Source organism: Xenopus tropicalis, chromosome 7 (assembly GCF_000004195.4).
Source record: "Xenopus tropicalis strain Nigerian chromosome 7, UCB_Xtro_10.0, whole genome shotgun sequence".
Lineage (NCBI taxonomy): Eukaryota > Metazoa > Chordata > Amphibia > Anura > Pipidae > Xenopus > Xenopus tropicalis.
This window is the reverse complement of record NC_030683.2, coordinates 73,595,452-73,616,761: the sequence shown is the minus strand read 5'-3', so window position 1 is coordinate 73,616,761 and position 21,310 is coordinate 73,595,452. Positions and strand designations below refer to the sequence as shown.

General features: G+C 37.0%; 1 protein-coding gene across 5 annotated transcripts in view; it reads left to right on the top strand.

Moving 5' to 3' along the window:
* cdon (cell adhesion associated, oncogene regulated) overlaps positions 1–21,310 on the top strand; it is a 139,693-nt gene that overhangs the window by 103,256 nt on the left and 15,127 nt on the right. For 2 of the 5 annotated variants that reach the window (XM_031906161.1, XM_031906160.1), the window contains 11 exons: positions 39–314; positions 1,012–1,158; positions 2,672–2,818; positions 4,628–4,918; positions 8,212–8,481; positions 9,106–9,465; positions 11,518–11,807; positions 11,922–12,096; positions 17,226–17,357; positions 18,882–19,082; positions 19,923–20,104. In XM_031906161.1, the coding sequence (XP_031762021.1) occupies positions 39–314; positions 1,012–1,158; positions 2,672–2,818; positions 4,628–4,918; positions 8,212–8,481; positions 9,106–9,465; positions 11,518–11,807; positions 11,922–12,096; positions 17,226–17,357; positions 18,882–19,082; positions 19,923–20,104 (2,471 nt within the window). The remainder of the gene's footprint in view (positions 1–38; positions 315–1,011; positions 1,159–2,671; positions 2,819–4,627; positions 4,919–8,211; positions 8,482–9,105; positions 9,466–11,517; positions 11,808–11,921; positions 12,097–17,225; positions 17,358–18,881; positions 19,083–19,922; positions 20,105–21,310) is intronic. The other 3 variants (XM_031906162.1, XM_031906163.1, XM_031906164.1) reach the window with 3 other exon arrangements.

Below are 21,310 nucleotides of genomic sequence, written 5' to 3'. Positions count from 1 at the left end.
TTCACATCTAATAGGTCTCCTGTTTTTTCTATATTTAGATGTGACTCCTCACTTTACATCTGAGCCACTCTCCACTGTCCAGAAGCTTGGAGGCCCTGTTACACTTCTATGTACTGCAGAGCCACCCTGGGCTCATATATCATGGCTATTTAATGGTGAATTGTTGGAACGAATTTCATCCCAAGGTGTGGATATTCAGTCAGGGCATCTTACCATCCCATCCCTTGGCACTGCTCACATTGGACAGTATCAGTGCATTGCCAGCACCTCTGTAGGAGCCATTCTCAGCAGGCCTGCAACAGTATCTGTGGCATGTAAGTATCAACTAACCTTGCTCATATCAACCTTTCTTCTTAAGGACCTGTTGTCATGACAGTTACCTAACTCTATGTTTACATTGCTTTTACCATATTATGGGAATGTTGAATATCAAATTATAATGCTAAATATTTATTCAGCCCTGTTTTCAATTTTAAATATCATATCACCTTTATAGGTCAGTTCCACTGGAACAAAAAGCACACAGGGCTGCCCTCTCTCTTGCTCTGTCAGGGTCATGTGTAAATAGAAGTGCCTGAAATAGTATTTCCTGCCTGCTTGTAAAACCTATTCTTCCAGATGGCTTCATATTCCACATAATGCTGCTAGGGGATGTTCTATTCATTTCTATGGGAGTTTTAATTTCATTATGCTGAAGCTGAGTAGATGAAAACAGATTTTTTTTGAGGTTCCTCAATTAAATAATTTATTCTGCAGTTTCTTTCTCAGAGCCAATCATTTTCTCACTACAGTGGCTGTTCCCTCACAATGAAGGGAAATAGTTATTTTTTCCCCTGTTTAATTAAAGCAGTTGCGATGTATTCTAAATCTAGTTATACACTTTTGGAATTTTTTTTATGAGGTATTCAATGACGCTTAATATTTGTTGACTTTTATATTATGGTCATTAATGGACTGTATGAAATGTGTTTTGCAAGTACATTATATTAACAAGAAAGAATTGGTTTACAGATCTGAATGACTTTGAAACCACAATAGGGCACAGTGTGACAGCAGAAGAAGGAAGCAGTGAATTTATTGGATGTAAAATACCAGAGAGTAACCCTAAAGCTCATGTTCGGTACAAAGTGAGAGGAAAGTGGCTAAAAGAATCCTCCGGTATGTGTCAGATTATTACTATATTGGCTAATAAAGTCAAATATAGAAACTCAGCACAGCACTCTGAGGGTGGGAATGATTGTCTGGGTTGTAAACTTGATGCTTTTTCGAAGCTCTATACCAAGAGAAGCTTTTAGCTGCATCCATCGAGTATGTTTGCTGGATTGCTGTACTGTTAGAAAATCTGTTACTAGCAGTGGCAGATTACTTTGTAAATGTTATAAAGTATACATTTACTGCATAAATGTTAGACAGTGACATTTAAAAAAAAAAAAATGCTAAATAATTCTTGGCACAATATATATTTTGAATCTATATTCCCCTGTATAACTTAAGTTATTCTTTGTATTGGAAATTTGCACAACAAAACTTGTGCTGAATATTAGTTGTGATGTGGCAGCTGAGCATTATCCAATGATATGTCAGGCGTGGAAACATTTATGTGCCAGTGGCGGAGCTCATCCATCTAAAGATCCTTAAAAAGATAACAAGCATATCCATGCAAGCTGTGTATTAAATCCTTAACCCTTGGAATTTAGGGACTTAGTTTCCTTGTACAAGCAGAAAGATTTCTAGTTTGGAATACATAACAAACAATTTTTATTGAGCCAAAACATAGGCAACATTAGCAAAAATTTTAATTTTAATTTTTTATAGGTTTTAATCATATGTGAATACTTTCAGAAAAAAAATGTTGTTATTGATTTACATATATATTTGTTATGTTCGTTGGCAAATTGCTTGTGACACTGTGTTCACAAACTGAGGCTTTCAAAATAAAAATTGAAACATTTTATAAAGGGGATATTAAAATATGACAGACCAGTGATAAAAATATAATTTTACTGCTCCTGTAACTGTTAGGAAACTAAGCTGTTCTTGACCAACCAGATTCAAATGTGATATGTAATTTTTAAAACAAATTCCATACCAGATATCTTCAACACATTTTTTTATGTTATTTTCCAAAAAAAGTTAGCTCCACCTTTTGATTCACTGAGTCAATAACATATTATTAAATTAATAGTCCATTGTTGCCGAGAAGAAGCAAAGCAGTTTCTATTTTTTCCCAAAAGATTGTTCTATTTCAGTAAAATAATCATGTTGTGCCAGCAAGAATTAAGTCTCAAACTTATGTAAGTTTTTGTGTACATATATTATGTGAAATCATTTTAAAAAATATACATATTAGACATATATTATACATTAAAGCGTATATTTATTATGCAGTGTAAAAAGTGGAGTGAAGCATTACTGGTGATGTTGCCCAGGGCAACCAATCAGAAATTAGATTTCAACAGTTAGAAAACCAAAGCAAAGCATCTGATTGGCTGGTATGGGCAACATAAACGGTAATGTTTTACTTCATTTTTTACACAGCATGATAAATATACTCCTTAGTATTGGAACAGTCAATGTAGAAGTGTATTTGCTTTTTATTATCCCAGCAATAAGGAAAGATTAAACATACCATGTTGGCTAAATGATGTTGCCATTTTTGATTTTGTTGAAGTAGACAAGTACTTGATTCTTCCTTCTGGAAATTTGCATATTCTCAATGTGTCATTGGAGGATCGAGGGACCTATAGATGTGCAGCCTACAACCCAGTTACTCATGAACTCAAGCCTAATCCCAGCACTGTCAAGCTGTCCGTTAACCGTGAGTACTTGTACCCTATCTTTTGCAAATTTTAGTGTAGCATGCATGTTGACTTCTTTACAGGGCACACCTTAGCTAGCTAAGTCACCTGGTGTAGCCTTATTTGATGTTTTCTTTGGAAAGGGCATATATTTATATTGTAGTGCAGTGAGCATTCATACCTGTAGTGGCAGTACCTAAATGACAAGATTTGTTGCTGTAACTGCTTCTTGAATTTTTGATAAAGAAATGTGCGCTGAATCATTCCCTCCATTTGACCAGATGTAGCTATCTGTTATCATCGGTAATTTTATGTGGATTTTGGCTCCTATATAGATTTTAAATTATAAACTAAGATTATTTGTATAAATGAAGTTTGTTAGGAAATGAATGGCTACAATTTTACACATGTATGTGCTAAAAAAAGATTTGACATCAGGCACTGGTTACCACAGAGGCAGGAAATGCTTATGACAAGTCATTAGCAATACGGGGAGAAAAAATGTTTTATGGCAGACTTCCCTTCTGGAAAGAACTATGCGTCTCCTCACCCTTTTTACCCCTTTCCAGGGAAAATAATTGAACCACACTGTGCAAATGATTTTTCTTAGTTTGACACATCGATCCTTTTTAAAATCTGGATTTCATTGACTGAATGAATCCTATTTAAATTTCATATTAAACTTTAGAACCGTTCACCACAAGAGTAATGGCTTGTCAGAAGGAACTAACCTAGATCAGAGGTAAGCAACCTAATCAAATTCAAGGGCCTTACACACAGCTCTTCTAGCAGGCAGGAAGGTGAAGGCCCTACACCCAAGTCTACTTTAAAAAAAAATAGTTTTTTAAGCTGTGACTGTCACAAGTTGAATTTAAAAGCCATACCTTCACCAATGCTTGATAAGGAGTATTTATTTAATATGTTAAAGAGAAAGGAACACTTAGGGGCACATTTACTAATCCACGAATCCGAATGGGAAAAATTCGGATTGGAAACGAACATTTTGCGACTTTTTCGCATTTTTTGCGTTTTTTTTCGTCGCCGTTACGACTTTTTCGTAAACTGTCGCAACTTTTTCGTAGCCGGCACGACTTGCGCGAATTGTCGCAACTTTTTCGTAGCCGTTACGATTTGCTCGTATATTGTCGCGACTTTTTCGTATTGAGCGCTCATAAACGGCGGGCAAAACTTTCAGACTTTGCATGATTTTGGAAGCCTCCCATAGGACTCAATGGCACTCTGCAGCTCCAACCTGGCCCAAGGAAAGTCACGATACTGAAGCGTCAATGAATCCGAAACTTTCGTACTCAGCGCGACGGCTACGAAAAAGTTGCGACAATTTGCGCAAGTCGTAACGCTACGAAAAAGTTGCGACAATTTACGAAAAAAAACGCGAAATACCGATCATTATGAAAAAAACGCATTCAGACGCTTTTCGGACGTTCGTGGATTAATAAATGTGCCCCATAGAAACATTCATCATAATTAGACATCAGACAGCAATGTGCATATTGTTCTTTGGGAACTCCCCCTCCTACATGAAATGTAGAGAAATTCCATAAAAATCTAGATTTGTATAAAGGCTATTAACATAGCTGCAGAACTTTTTTTAAATAAACTCTGTATTTGTCAGTTGTGAATAGCTGAATTGTTGTTTCTACACTATTCCCTTCAAATCAATATGATTCACAATCAAAAGCTGTGTGTAAAATACCTCAGAGAAACATATGCAATCTCTAGCCTCTATTGCTCAGCTGCTGTGACTCCTTTGCAAATGAGTTTGAGATGTTCAGATATATACAAACAAGTGTCTTATTCTTTCTCTGCAGGTTCGCCTCAAGTTGACTCTCACATTCTACACCCTGTTATTGCACAGACTGTTTTGGTACAGATTCATGACCCTTTAACTCTTGAATGTGTGGTTGGAGGAGTGCCAAACCATTCGCAAGTATATTGGTACAAAGGTGGGAAAGAGGCTGAGGCTTATGGAAGAAGAAAACTGTTGCATACTCACCTGGTGATAGAGCAGGTTCAACGATCAGATGCTGGCAACTACTCCTGCGTTTTTGATAATGGATCTGGAGTATTCCAACGTGTTAATTACACACTCACTGTTTTAGGTGAGATTTACCAATATATCTTTAGTATTACTCTCCTTTTCTGTTATTGGTATATGTATGTGAAATGGCTTTATAAACTTGATTACAAACCAAACAGTGTGCATAGTTAAATGTTGTTTCATATGGAAAGTTGTTACTTTTAATGCTTTCTGATGTTTTATAGTTGTAACAGGACCATATTTTTTTTCAGCAGTTTGTTTAGGGATAAACTGAAAAAACTCATATTTAATTAGCTATCCTTTTTTGTATAAAGGATGTTTGAAAGCTAAAGGTTTCATTGCTATTATTTTTTGTGGGTCACTTGTGAGAAGGGATTTTAGACTTTTGTAGAAAGAAAAGCCGCAAAACTATGAAAATATGACCATTCCCAATTACAAATTGAAGAGTTGTTTGGAGCCTCCAAAGTAAATTAATAAAATAGGAATCAACTTTATTAAGATATGGCAAGCTAGCCTAATGCGTTTTGTGTCAAATGGGCACTTAGTAATAGGAATCACAGCCTATGAGTAAAGAGGCACAAAACATGCCAGGCTATCTTGTCATTTCTTGACTTTATAATTGGTTCTTATATTTTGTTTTATTAATATATCAACACTGTAATATCATTTTTTGTTGGGCAATTATCATGACAATTCCCTTTTCCCAAAAGGAAGAAAATCCTTTATTGTAGCATAGTATAAAGTTTAAGTTCAATTTGTTGAAACCTGAATTTAAAGAATCTTCAGTTTAGATAGCCCAGTCTGTACTTCTCTTTCATTAGTTTTGCCAAGTTTTTTTTTTTGTTTTGTTTTTTTTTTACAGCATATCCTACACTAAAATGTTTCCTAACAGGGTACTGCCCTTTGCCTAGCCCTGCATCTTGTGTTTAGAGTTTAGTAAACAACACCCTCTAGTGTCAGGTACTATAAAGAGCATAAAATTGCAACAAGAGCCCCTCTCTAGCTTTTGCGGAACTGTGTGCTCCAAGGTATTCCTAGTTTACGTATTCCAGTGATAGGCCCTCATTTACTGTTATAGCTGACTACATAAAATTGCATCTGTTTTTATAACTCTATTAATTTGTGTCATGAAAAGGAAATTAAGTAATTAAGAATGGCAGCTAGAAATATAGTTTTAGGGGTATTCCTGTTTTTGGTTTTGCTGTGGAAGCCTAGTGACAGGAGTAAATGTACTAGAAAAAATAATATTGTGCATTAGATGGAAAGAGTATGAGGATGTGCAAGGGCATGCAGGAAAAAATAATCTTATAATTATAAGTGGTACAATTAGTAGCATAAGTAGACTAATTTGACTAAATTACTTTATCTGCACTAAGTGCTTAAAGTACAAAATTGGTTACATACTGTGTTTAGATTTGGTCTCCATTGAATTATTCAGATTTATAGTTAGCAGCCACTTTATTTGCCTTGATTAGGAGAATATTTGACAGCCAAAACAAATAAAAAAATATATAACTGTGTATTCCTCCTGGCATGATCTTGTGCCAGCATAACAGTTTCACATATATGTGATTTATTTTGAGTAAGCAAAGACCTGTAGGCAGCACATGTGCTAGAACTGAGTCCAACATTATTGAGGGGGCAGTTCCTAAAGCTATTGATATATGTTATTTCCTTGCTTCATCAATCACTCTATTTCTGTCATGGTCTATCAAATATATTGATGGAAAGCTGGTCTCCAAATAAGATAACCATTTTAGTGCAAATGAACAGGGAAGAGTATAATCTTGCTTCTTGTGCAAAATGGAGCCACCAAAAGTTGTGTTTTATGATACTTTCATCTCATTCCCTATACATTTAGTTGATATGTAGATTCCTGAGGAGTATGGAGCTATTTATCATGAAAGTGAGTTACATTTTGGATGCTTTAAGTCACCTTGCAAATGTGTCTCTTGGCTTCAATTTGCTAGGTCTTTTTTGTTCCTTAGTAATCAGTCAAAGATTTATTATCTGGTTATATGGAAAGCAGCCAAGTCTATACAGTTTGATTGTTTCACATAAATCAGCGAAGCCTTATTCTTTCTTTTAAAGAAAATGTGATTTAGCGACTGACTATGCGGTTCTGTAGCTCCACTGCTTTCCTATAGTGTACCCTTGCTGGTTTACCAAAGAATACTTCCACAGAGTTCTGTTTTTACTAACAAGCTTTCATACTGCTTGTATTTCAAGGTTTGAAGGGAAATATACCCTAAATGTATTTATCTTAAATAGGGGGGCATACAAGGTTGCAACATTCAGTCATTTTAGCCTTTTGTTTGTGTAGGTTTCTTTTGTGCCTCTGTATTTTTGAAAATGATTTTTTTCATGGAACATCAAAAAGGGAATAAAAAGAAAAATATAGTATTTTAAAGTATTTTATGGCAATCACTTTACTGGTGGTAACCCTGTCATAGACAAAGTTAAAGTTCAAATATAAGAAAGCAATCAGGCCAGAATTTTGAATCTGGTTTCTGTATTTTAAGTAATATACTTAATTTAATCTATGTATATATGTATAACTTTATTTATAAAGTGCCACAAGGGTACGCAGCGCTGTACAATCTTACAGAATACAAAATTACACACAGGGAGGACAAGTGATATAATAAATAAATACAGTAAATATATACAGTATATATATAAGTGCCATGTGGTATGAGACACAGTGGGGAGGAGGTCCCTGCCCCGTAGAGCTAAATGTGCAGGTATTGGACCTGTTATCCAAAATGATTGGTACCCAGGTCTTTCATGTAATTTGGATCTTTAACCTCTAAACCGCATATGTTATAAAAGACACCATGTTTGCCCAGGAGCAGTAACCCATAGCAACCAATTAGATGTTTGCAGGTGACCAGTAAATGTTTCCTGCTGATTGGTTGCTATGGGTTACTGCTCCTGGGCAAACTTAGTGTCTTTTATTACATAATGCCATAAGTCTGCTACAAATTACAGATAGACCCTCAGAAAATATATAAAATATAAATGAATGCAGTGGCAGTTTCGTGTATATTTGCCCAGAACTCATAGCAAGATGACACAGTGACAATTTCATGAAGCTATATTCTCATTCATTTTCATTTAAAGAAAAAAACTAAAATTGCTCTTATTTTCCAGTTGTCACTTGACATCCATTTGCAGAGTTAATCTCACCTGAGAGTAAAAAAATGAAAGGTCTAGTAAAACTCTTGCATTTTTGTGCTATTACAGTGTAATAGCTATATAAGTTGTATATCTTTTATTTGTATTTGGCAAAAATTGAACTTTTTACACAATTTGGAAGTTTACTTACTATCTTTGTGCATACTTACTTTTCAGAACCACCTTCAATTTCCCAAAAAAATGAGGATCAGTCATTAATCATGGGCAGCAATGTAAGATTTAGCTGCGAATCACGCGGTAACCCTTCTCCAAATATAACATGGTTTCACAACGCTGTTCAAATTCATCCTTCAGCCCATCACCAAATATCTGGAAACAAACTACGTATCACCAATCTTATCGCTGAGGATTCTGGGATTTATCAGTGTTTTGCAAACAATGGAGTTGGTTCAGCACAAGTATCACAAAGGCTTACTGTTAAATCTGGTAAGAGCAGCTAGTGGCTATAGAAGTGTATGTATATGTACATAAGGAACTGTGGTTTTCCATATGTGCATTTGCCTGGAGCCACAAAGCTTTTAGTTGATACAAAGCATAAGTCCTTAACAAAGTTCTCTTTATATTGATCTTTGCAAATGCAATTAGCTAAGTAATCTGAGCTTAGAACAACTGAGCATGCCCACAAGCCAACAGCCAAAGCTAATTCCTGAGGGAGGGGGGCGAGTGGGTTAGAGGAGGAGAAGGAAATCTAAGTGATTAAGGGGATGTTGCAGCCTTACTATTAACCTCTAGACAACCAGTGTGGCAGGTATTAAAAGATTTCAAAGAGGCTGTTCACTGATTACATTTTTGTGTGTGGGGTTTACATGTCCTTTAAATACACTGACTGATGGCTTCCATGGTAAGGTGGATATTTACTGTAGCAGTTGCTGCAGCTCTTCTCTCCACAGTAACAAAACCATTGCAGTGTTTAGCCAGTCTGTAGTGTTTTCTTCTGATTAATACATTTTGGCCAAGTCGCTTGCTGTAGTCGATGTGTAATGCTTGAATACCATTGCTATTATTACTTTGATCGCTAGCAGCATTTAACAGAGCCTGTGTAATTTGCAGAAACTTGGTCCAAACCAGTAATCGTGTCACCACCCACTAGCATCAGAGTGGCAAATGGCGATTTGGTTACCTTGACTTGCAATGCCACTGGAATTCCCACACCAACCATCCGCTGGTATGACAGCCATGGACCTATCAGCAGTCACCCTTCTCAGGTCCTGCGCTCCAAACCCCGGAAGGCATTAATGTCAAAGATTGGAAACCTTGGTCTGCATCAAGATCCTGTACACTTAATCATGTCCCAAGCTGGTTCCAGCTCTTTGTACATCAGGGCTATTACTGTGCAGCATTCTGGGAAATATACATGTGAAGCAACAAATGAATTTGGCTCAGCCCATGCAGATGCTTTCTTGACAGTTGGTAGGTACCAAGAGAAATAGGAGTCATATTTTCATATACTTAGACTTTTAAGCTGCTGTTAACAAAATAAAAAAGTATTCCTTAAACACTGAGCAGGAATAGAAAAGCATGGCATAAAGTGTGGCAAAGTCTTCAGTCCATAACCAAGAAGTTAATTTGTTATAACTCCCACAAGTTTTTACTCAGATTATATTTTCTGATACAGTATTACTTACCGATGGTCGCACGAAAGATCGTCAGATCGCCATGTGTGTCGCCACCTTAAGTCCTTTGTTCAGACAAGCTTTTATGAAAAACCTTTCTAGTTCAAAATTAGGAACTTGAAAAATGTAGCTTATTGTTTTTTCCCTCTTATAGGAAAAAACACCATTTTGTTTTGAGCCCATTCATTTTGGCAAATCATTTATGTATTTTTATTTTTATTTTACACAGAAAAAGCCTGATTCCACATGATAGTCTGCCTCCACTCGCAGGGACCATTTGTCCACCCCCTTAGGATGAAATGCAACCCCTCCCTCACTTTGTTCCATTGTGAAGTGATGGATTATAGCACTTCCTCTGCTTTACAGAGAACCTTTGCACTATGTAGAATGCAAAAGGATAAAAGTCCTAGAATCCATCACTTTCCAAAAGTTCAAGTGGTTGCAGGACACTGTGAGCCTAAGAAGGTGGAGAGCTGGTTAAAAAAAAAAAAACACAAATACAGACTTCCATTCCTATCAGGAATGTCTGTGTAAAAAATACATTTATATTTATTTTTGAAAATTCAGAATGATGGATGGAGCAGACAACCATCATAGCTTCAGCTTTATGTAGAGAATTGTATTTGGTTATGAGAATATATAGAAAGTTGTTTCCGCTAAAGAGCCATCCCATTTATGGTACCTTTTACTTCGCTGTGTCCCCAGTAGCTTTACTGAAAAACGGTGGCAGCCTAAAAAAGCTAAAATTGCCAAATAAGTTCATAGTACCTAACTAAATCTGGGGGATGGGTGCAATAGTAAAATACAAGAAATCCGCCACTTAATATTTCCAAACTACAAAGAGAAAATTTAAAAATGGTGGTATTGTTGGAAGCTCTAAAATAGATAAAACATAAACAGATCCTATATAACAAGGTTTTTGTAAAATTCTAAAATATGCATGTTAGGGTGTATGTATGCATCTTTACTGGCCTATTCCAATATTGGTTATTTCAATATTCTTCATATCTTCATTAGAAAGAAATATATTCTAGACCCCGTTATACCTTTGTTCTATTTTAAGACATGTTTTTACAGGCCTAAAATGAGTGTGAACAACTAGAGGCTTTATATAGCCACTTTATTTCTAGCATGCAGGTCGCACAATTGTAGCTTTTAGCTCCTTCCCTCATGGAAAAGTTTAATTCTCCGCTCTCTGAAGCTGCTTTCACAAAGTTTTTTTTTTTTTTTTTTTTTTAAAACAGCCATTCTGTTTGTTGATCATGTTAACTGGGCTTTCAAGTATTTATGGGAAAAGGTTAGATTACCACTAGTTTGCTTTTGTAAATCACATGTGTCTTTTTGGTAACTAAAAGATACTTGTTTATATACACCCACCCGTTAATATAAAATGAATATAAAATAAAAGTAATCACAATACATTCAATTTTGTAACTTAATACTTGTATTTGCTTTTGTGGCATAAAGGAATGCTTAGCTTCTTGACTTGGTGCCAGATATTTGGATAGCAGAGCTTTCTGTACTCATATTAATTATTTGAGGTGCTGTGTCAGAGCTGGATTTTACTCAAAGTGTGCCTAAATGGTGCGATCAGAGAGGTTAGGTTTTTGACAGCAAAATAATTCTATCTGTTTGCATAAACAGTTGCTTTTTAAAAAAGAAAGCAAGGCCCTGGTTTATTTGCTTTTGTAAATGCTCCCTATATTATATAGTTATAAAACTATATTTGCTTCTTGAATAAGCTAAAATTCAAATACTGTTATACAAGTTACACAAGAGCCATTGAACTTGTACCATGGGTATAATAAAACAAATGCAGTCTCTAATTTTTGTTGTCTTAATCCCACAGTTCCTTATGAAATGAGCACCAAACCTGAAGACATCACTCCACTAGACCTGACTCAGAGTGATGAGGGAGACTATGACTCGGAAACCAGGGCTCCGAGTCACTCACAGCTAAATGAACATGAACCGGAATCTCGAGTTACAGAAAAGCCTTATAGCGGGGCATCATTGCCTGAAGCCCCTATTATTCTCAGCCCACCACAGACCACTAAGCCAGACATGTATAACTTGATGTGGAGATCCGGAAAAGACGGTGGGCTTCCCATTAATGCATACTTTGTGCGTTATCGCAAGGTAAGTTTTTCTGGAACACAGAACAGGAATGCATGAAAGAAAGAGTGATTCACTGATCATTATATATATATATATATATATATTTATCCAAATAAACATGTATTTTATTTTTAGCTAGATGATGATGGAAACATGGTTGGTAATTGGAACTCTATCCGAGTTCCAGCTAGTGAAAATGAGTTCCCGCTCACTGAACTGGAATCTTCTAGCCTCTATGAAGTTCTTATGGTGGCAAGAAATGCAGCCGGGGAAGGCCAGCCAGCAATGCTTACCTTCAGAACCAGTAAAGGTGAGCTCTTAGTGCTCAGGAAGTTTGTTGAATTGATGTCTTATTGTACAGTGCTGCAGAATATGTTGGCGCTTTATAAATAAATGTTAATAATAATAATGTTGCCTTTCTGTTTATTAAAGAATAAGTAAACCTTTTATTTCCCCCAATAATTACTCTGTAGAGACCCCAGAATTATATTACTCCCTGCACACGTATATATTTGGTTTCTCTATTACAGCCAGTTCAACTACAGCTCTTTTAGTTTCTTCCTTGTCGTGAAGATCCACCCCATTTTGTTTTCTGATCACCCCTCTCTGAAATTGTTATGAGGTGTCTACTGCGCATGGCTGATTGATTTTAATTGGAGCAGAGGAAGTGAGAATTCCCAGTAGGCACCTCTTTGAGGTCTTCATAGTCGGATAAAGAAGGGGTGCTCAGAAAGAGAAAGCATCAAGCTAAGGAAAGGGAGTAACTAAAAGAGCTGCAGTTCAGCTGCTTGTAATAGAGAACCAAACATCTGCATGCAGGGAGCAAGGCTGTTTAGCGTAATTTTAGGGGATTTGAAAAAAAAGGCTTACATTTTCAATTGCAATAATACATTTCCATTAGACAAGAAGGTATGTATTCATTACATTGTGTAGTTACATACACAACCATTGCATTTCTATGTCTTTGCATTTCCAGGAACTGCCATATTCCTTGCCTCTACTGAGGCAATGCTTGGAAATATTAGTGGCCAAATCACTACTCCTGTAATCATTAGGCAGGGAGGTTGCTGGGATGCAGGCCTGCCATCAGGGGGGTAGATGGGGTACAACTGTACCAGGCCCCATGAAATCTTCATTCTTACGTACAGTGGTGTGAAAAACTATTTGCCCCCTTTCTGATTTCTTATTCTTTTGCATGTTTGTCACACTTAAATGTTTCTGCTCATCAAAAACCGTTAACTATTAGTCAAAGATAACATAATTGAACACAAAATGCAGTTTTTAAATGAAGGTTCACGTTATTAAGGGAGAAAAAAAACTCCAAATCTACATGGCCCTATGTGAAAAAGTAATTGCCCCCTTGTTAAAAAATAACTTAACTGTGGTTTATCAATTTCAATTTTCAATTTCAATATCAATTTCTGTAGTCACCCCCAGGCCTAATTACTGCCACACCTGTTTCAATCAAGAAATCACTTAAATAGGAGCTACCTGACACAGAGAAGTAGACCAAAAGCACCTCAAAAGCTAGACATCATGCCAAGATCCAAAGAAATTCAGGAACAAATGAGAACAAAAGTAATTGAGATCTATCAGTCTGGTAAAGGTTATAAAGCCATTTCTAAAGCTTTGGGACTCCAGCAAACCACAGTGAGAGCCATTATCCACAAATGGCAAAAACATGGAACAGTGGTAAACCTTCCCAGGAGTGGCCGGCCGACCAAAATTACCCCAAGAGCGCAGAGACAACTCATCCGAGAGGCCACAAAAGACCCCAGGACAACATCTAAAGAACTGCAGGCCTCACTTGCCTCAATTAAGGTCAGTGTTCACGACTCCACCATAAGAAAGAGACTGGGCAAAAACGGCCTGCATGGCAGATTTCCAAGGCGCAAACCACTTTTAAGCAAAAAGAACATTATGGCTCGTCTCAATTTTGCTAAAAAACATCTCAATGATTGCCAAGACTTTTGGGAAAATACCTTGTGGACCGACGAGACAAAAGTTGAACTTTTTGGAAGGTGCGTGTCCCGTTACATCTGGCGTAAAAGTAACACAGCATTTCAGAAAAAGAACATCATACCAACAGTAAAATATGGTGGTGGTAGTGTGATGGTCTGGGGTTGTTTTGCTGCTTCAGGACCTGGAAGGCTTGCTGTGATAGATGGAACCATGAATTCTACTGTCTACCAAAAAATCCTGAAGGAGAATGTCCGGCCATCTGTTCGTCAACTCAAGCTGAAGCGATCTTGGGTGCTGCAGCAGGACAATGACCCAAAACACACCAGCAAATCCACCTCTGAATGGCTGAAGAAAAACAAAATGAAGACTTTGGAGTGGCCTAGTCAAAGTCCTGACCTGAATCCTATTGAGATGTTGTGGCATGACCTTAAAAAGGCGGTTCATGCTAGAAAACCCTCGAATAAAGCTGAATTACAACAATTCTGCAAAGATGAGTGGGCCAAAATTCCTCCAGAGCACTGTAAAGGACTCGTTGCAAGTTATCGCAAACGCTTGATTGCAGTTATTGCTGCTAAGGGTGGCCCAACCAGTTATTAGGTTTAGGGGGCAATTACTTTTTCACACAGGGCCATGTAGGTTTGGATTTTTTTTCTCCCTAAATAATAAAAACCCTCATTTAAAAACTGCATTTTGTGTTTACTTGTGTTATCTTTGACTAATAGTTAAATGTGTTTGATGATCAGAAACATTTTGTGTGACAAACATGCAAAAGAATAAGAAATCAGGAAGGGGGCAAATAGTTTTTCACACCACTGTAAGTTACTCAACAACTGCTTAGAAAGCTATGTACAGTGGCTTGCAAAAGTATTCAGCCCCCTTGAACTTTTCCACATTTTGTCACATTACAGCCACAAACATGAATCCATTTTATTGGAATTCCACGTGAAAGACCAATACAAAGTGGTGTACACGTGAGAAGTGGAACGAAAATCATACATGATTCCAAACATTTTTTACAAATAAATAACTGCAAAGTGGGGTGTGCGTAATTATTCAGCCCCCTGAGTCAATACTTTGTAGAAGCACCTTTTGCTGCAATTACAGCTGCCAGTCTTTTAGGGTATGTCTCTACCAGCTTTGCACATCTAGAGACTGAAATCCTTGCCCATTCTTCTTTGCAAAACAGCTCCAGCTCAGTCAGATTAGATGGACAGCGTTTTTGAACAGCAGTTTTCATATCTTGCCACAGATTCTTGATTGGATTTAGATCTGGACTTTGGGCCATTCTAACACATGCATATGTTTTGTTTTAAACCATTCCATTGTTGCCCTGGCTTTATGTTTAGGGTCATTGTCCTGCTGGAAGGTGAACCTCCGCCCCAGTCTCAAGTCTTTTGCAGACTCCAAGAGGTTTTCTTCCAAGATTGCCCTGTATTTGGCTCCATCCATCTTCCCATCAACTCTGACCAGCTTCCCTGTCCCTGCTGAAGAGAAGCACCCCCAGAGCATGATGCTGCCACCACCATATTTGACAGTGGGGATGGTGTGTTCAGAGTGATGTGCAGTGTTAGTTTTCCGCCACACATAGCGTTTTTCATTTTGGCCAAAAAGTTCCATTTTGGTCTCATCTGACCAGAGCACCTTCTTCCACATGTTTGCTGTGTCCCCCACATGGCTTGTGGCAAACTGCAAACGGGACTTTCGGTTTTCTGTTAACAATGGCTTTCTTCTTGCCACTCTTCCATAAAGGCCAACTTTGTGCAGTGCACGACTTAATAGTTGTCCTATGGACAGATACCCCCACTTGAGCTGTAGATCTCTGCAGCTCGTCCAGAGTCACCATGGGCCTCTTGGCTGCATTTCTAATCAGCGCTCTCCTTGTTCGGCCTGTGAGTTTAGGTGGACGGCCTTGTCTTGGTAGGTTTACAGTTGTGCCATACTCCTTCCATTTCTGAATGATCGCTTGAACAGTGCTTCGTGGGATGTTCAAGGCTTTGGAAATCTTTTTGTAGCCTAAGCCTGCTTTAAAATTCTCAATAACTTTATCCCTGACCTGTGTGGTGTGTTCTTTGGACTTCATGGTGTTGTTGCTCCCAATATTCCCTTAGACAACCTCTGAGGCCGTCACAGAGCAGCTGTATTTGTACTGACATTAGATTACACACAGGTGCACTCTATTTAGTCATTAGCACTCATCAGGCAATGTCTATGGGCAACTGACTGCACTCAGACCAAAGGGGGCTGAATAATTACGCACACCCCACTTTGCAGTTATTTATTTATAAAAAAATGTTTGGAATCATGTATGATTTTCGTTCCACTTCTCACGTGTACACCACTTTGTATTGGTCTTTCACGTGGAATTTCAATAAAATTGATTCATGTTTGTGGCTGTAATGTGACAAAATGTGGAAAAGTTCAAGGGGGCCGAATACTTTTGCAAGCCACTGTAACTTGCCTAGGACTTATGCATAAACTCCACTGACCCCCCAATTAAAATACTGACTTATTAGCACATTAATGTTTTTACTCTTTTTATTAACTACTACTACTAACTGGCTATTGGGCTCCACAGCAAGATCATTGGGCCCCTAAAGTTACACAGTTTACATAACTTATTCAAAAATGTACGTAACTTCCATATCAAGAAATGAGAGCACAAAGCAGGGGCTGAATTATTAACACATTATTCAATGGAATTCTGTATATGAACTTATTGTAGAGTAACATCAGTTGTTTATATTGCGCACACAAGAGGTGTGACCACTATTTTGGTACTGTGTGTTTGTTTTCATGGGGGGCCCCATATAAATAACTTGTGCGGGGCCCCAAACTTGCTGATAACAGCCCTGCTGGGATGGCCTTACAGCACTGTGCAATAACTGCTTACAAAGTGTTATTTTTGTAGAACTAGTTTTCAGAATGACATTTGTAACATTCATTTAACAATTTTATTCCCAAGACAAAAACACCTTGTAATTGAATAGGCCTCCTTGAACAAACATTCTCTCACTTTAACTAAATGAAAATGCAACCTTTATTATTTTATAATTTAAGAAGATTATTTTTTCCTACAGGGTGAAATTTCTTTCAGAGTTCAGTTTTTCTTTGAGTTCAAATGTGACCTTTCCTCTTTCCCCTAGGGAAGTGTAATTAGATGATATCTAATATGCAGAGATATCTAGGGATGGTGGGGGAGCAAGTCCCTATATTTTTGCCTATAAATGGTGTCATTGTTTATCTAAGGGATTATCTGTAATGCCCACTTAATTTAACATTTATCTGTTTTTGCTTGGTGGTATTGTACTTAAGAAGCACTTTATTATTATTAAATTGGACTTTTATACCCATCAGATTACATATAAACTTCTATACGTATGTAATGGGTACTTTGCTTTAAAGAAATGGTAGTTCAAGTATGAATAGGCCTAGTACTGCAGTAGTATGTTAATTTTTTCACCCTATTCTGTTAAACAGAAAGAAGTTCATCTTCAAAAAACACGCAAGCCCCATTCCCTCCTATTGGGGACAACAAACAGACTGTTATTCATGGGGTGTCCAACTCTAATTTTGGCTTGGTACCCATGGACCCATCTCGACACAGTGGAGGTAAGGCTTGGTTCTTTTCTCATTGGCACAGTTTTACACAGACCGCTCAAAACAAATTCACCAAGAAGTCACATCAAATTCACAAACCACGACCTAGGAACTAATTTCAAATACTCTTTAATCAGAGCCTCCTACATTAACTGAGCTGTAGTGTGCTACACAGATGTTTGTAACTGAAATTGCAGTCTTTCTTTTAAAACATATACTGGATATAACATACATCTTATGCTGCTTGTCTGTTTCTTACTTGGCTTGCTTCTCTTTAGTGTGCCTGTACTAAAAAGTATTGAAACACTGACTTCCTTCAAGTAACATTAACATGCTATTAAATTAACCCAACTAAAAGCTTATTTTTTAACAAATAGCACAGTAGCTCAAACCATTTCACAAGTATTCACTGGGCCAGGATGAAACCTTGATTCATCTACTTAAATGATCCCCATACTAAACCTTTTCTTTTTGTTCTCTCTCTATTCCTCTGCTATCTTTCCCAAGGGGTATAATGTAAGTATTGCTTTAAGGTTCAGCAAACATTTTTGGTTTATTTCATAAATCACTAGATATAACAGCAGCAACTTCATACCCCATACGATATTTTGTTAGTCAGTTTAAGATAAATTTAACCCTTATAGAACTTCCTGCCTTAGGGCAGTGACACACATAGCTACTGAAATGGTCAGTATAGGAGGAAGTCACTGCATGGCTGTGCTTCCTCACATTAATGTCTCCTTTTCTTATAAATCAGTTACGTTTTTTTTGGATCACATTTTATATATTTATGTATTTAACACGTCTCATTAGACAAATTAGACAAGGGTTTTCCCAGTAAAGAGTGTAGTTAAGAAGAAAGTTTAAAAAAGGCAAGTTATGTTGCTCTATGCCTTGTTAGACAAGTGCTCTGGTTGTGAGTTTATAGGCAAAATTTCTGCCATAAAACAGAGATAGAAACGGTCACATGATTATAATGATTTATAAACCCCATGCAAATACAAAACTACACTTTACAAATTAGCAGATATTGTTTGAAGGTATAGTAAACACCTTTTATGCAGACTACAGTGTCTCTTTGAAGATTTAAATACAAAAACAACACCCTTTTATGATTCCTGTGGGTGCAAGTGGCTGGATTAAAACCCAAGATAAAGGCGCTGCACCTGTTAATCACTTCTACTATGCCACCATGTGTCCAGCCACCAATATTTGACACAGTACAACATACTACACTACTAGTGTTTTAGAGTTTAGAGCAGGGCCCAGAAACTTACAAGGATGCCATGTAAAAGCTTCTGGCAAGCCAGGAGACTTGTTTTCAGGCAGCAAATATGATTTTATATTTGCAGAATCATAACTGTTATACTAACTGAAACAATAAGCATTGCTTAATCAACATATTTGTTGATGACTTGAGGATATTAATCACGCAGCTGTTTGTGCTTTATGTAAAGATATCTGTATAATATTAGACACATATGTAGATTCATTTGTGAGGTCATTGTGCTCAATCCTCATTTTCATTCATTTAAGTTCCTGAAGCTCCTGACCGCCCTACCATTTCTACTGCTTCTGAGACATCGGTGTATGTCACCTGGATTCCGAGGGCCAATGGAGGATCACCTATTACCTCTTTTAAAGTAGAGTACAAGCGCACAGGAGGACACTGGAATACTGCATCTGAGAATATACCCCCCTCCAAGCTTTCTGTGGAAGTTTCCAACCTAGAGCCAGGTATAACCTTTATACAAGTATGGGTAAAAAGTGCATCAAAAGCATTGTCTCCTTTGATTTTTAGAAGGGTAGGACTAAGCAGGTGTTAACTTCTCTGTTCACCCACACAAGTGCATATTATACACATACTTCATTTAATTACTAACCTGGCTTTTGGAAAGAATACTTTCATTATAAAAGAATTGTTAGTAATAAAGATATTGGACCTGTTATCCAGAAAGCTTAGAACCTGGGGTTTTCTGTAAAAGGGATTTTTCTGTAATTTGGATCTTCGTATCTTATTTTTAAAAACAAACATATTAACATAAATTAAAACCAGTAAAGTTTTACCTCCAATAAGCATTAATTATATTTTAATTGGAATCAAACGCAAGTTACTGATAAAAGGAAAACATTTTTAAAAATAAGAATTATTTACTTATAATGGAGTCTATGGAATTAGGCATACCCATAATTTGGAGCTTTCTGGATAATGGGTTTTCAATAAAGGATCCCATACCTGCACACAAGAAAAAGATTAATGTAGGTCATCAGTGAGTAAGAGAACAATCATATTTATTAATTTTATAGATCTTAATTTTAGTTTTGACTTGAAATCCAACAGTAGAGGCTACGTTCATTAAAAAGCACAAGGCTGAATTTTAGGCTGAATATCAGACACAAAGCTTGAGACGAGTCTGATGTTTACTTTCAGTCTACTTGTAAAATATGCCTAAGAACTGGTTGCTGTGAATTCTAGAACCTTAAAAAATGTTGCACCTGTATTTACATTATGCTTGCAGATTAGCTTAGTCCAGTGCAACCCAGAATGCCTCTGACAGCACCGTTGTTCTGATTTAGGTGGATTGTACAAATTTCGAGTCATTGCAATAAACAATTATGGAGAGAGCCGACGTAGCACTGTATCCCGACCATATCAAGTAGCTGGTTATAGCAGCCGCCTGCCAAATCCCTTGATTGTTGGTCCTCGTATTGACCAGACTGAGGCAGTGACGGACACACAGATTTTGCTAAAATGGACAGTAAGTTTTTTCACATATGTCTAAGTTGTTGTAAACAGTTGTTATTTTTTGTATAATGCCAACATGTTAGCACTTTGTTGACATGGTTTATCATTCACATCAGTCCCTGTTCAAGTGGAGCTTACAATATAAGGGGCTACAGAGGGCCTTACACATTAAAATTAGGATGTTTCCCACGAAAATTAGTCGCAGGAAAGACTGTTTTATTTACTAACATTCAGAGCTGAATCGTCAGATATGCAGGTAGAAACAAAAGAATTCTATCCCTATTTGACAATTCAGTATTAAAATTTTAAAGATGTTCTGGTGCCTTCAAAAGCACCTGATAAAAGTTTTCCATCCTGTCTGATCGACAAGGTGACCAATATCCAAGGCTTTATCTGTCACCTCATCTCCCACCATACTTGCACCTAATATAATATGAATATCGTATTTGTTCATTCCATAATATCGGTGCTTGCATGGCCACCTTAATGTAATAAATGTTCTTAAGCTTGCTAATTTCTAGTAACCCATAGCAACCAATTAGCATTTTACTGCCCGGCTGTTGCTATGGGCTACTAAATGTGGGCAGACCAAGACTTTTAAATAAGATTCCCATAATATTCACACACTAGGATCTTGTACACCAGGAACCAATTAATCTATCTGCGTGGAGTAAACCAGGGTACACCTAGTAGAAACCCATGCAAGCATGGTGAGAACATACAAACTCCTTACATATAGTGGCCAAGTCAGAACGGAATTCAGACTCCCAGTGCTGCTAGGCACAATTGCTACCCACTGAACCATTTTGCTGTTTGTTAAAAATATTCGCCCCTTATGTGTCTTTTACACTGACTGCAGGGTTATTCCATTAACCACTTAAAAGGACATTTTATAATTATGTGTACTATATATATTGTCATGCATATTCATAATAACCTTTATCATTCATACTTATTATCACTGAACATATAGATATTGAATATATTAAAGATATTATTACTCTTGGAAGTTTTCAGTTTTATTTTTATTTGGTTTTGGAAGATTATGGGGCAGATTTATCAAAATGTGAATTTAGAGCTTAATAGATAAAGTACATAAAAACTTACCCATGTTCTATTCATTTCTATGGGATTTTCAGAAGTGTATTTATCAATAGGTGAAAGTTAGAACTCACCAAATGATAAATATGCTTCTTAAAATCCTATAGGAATGAATAGA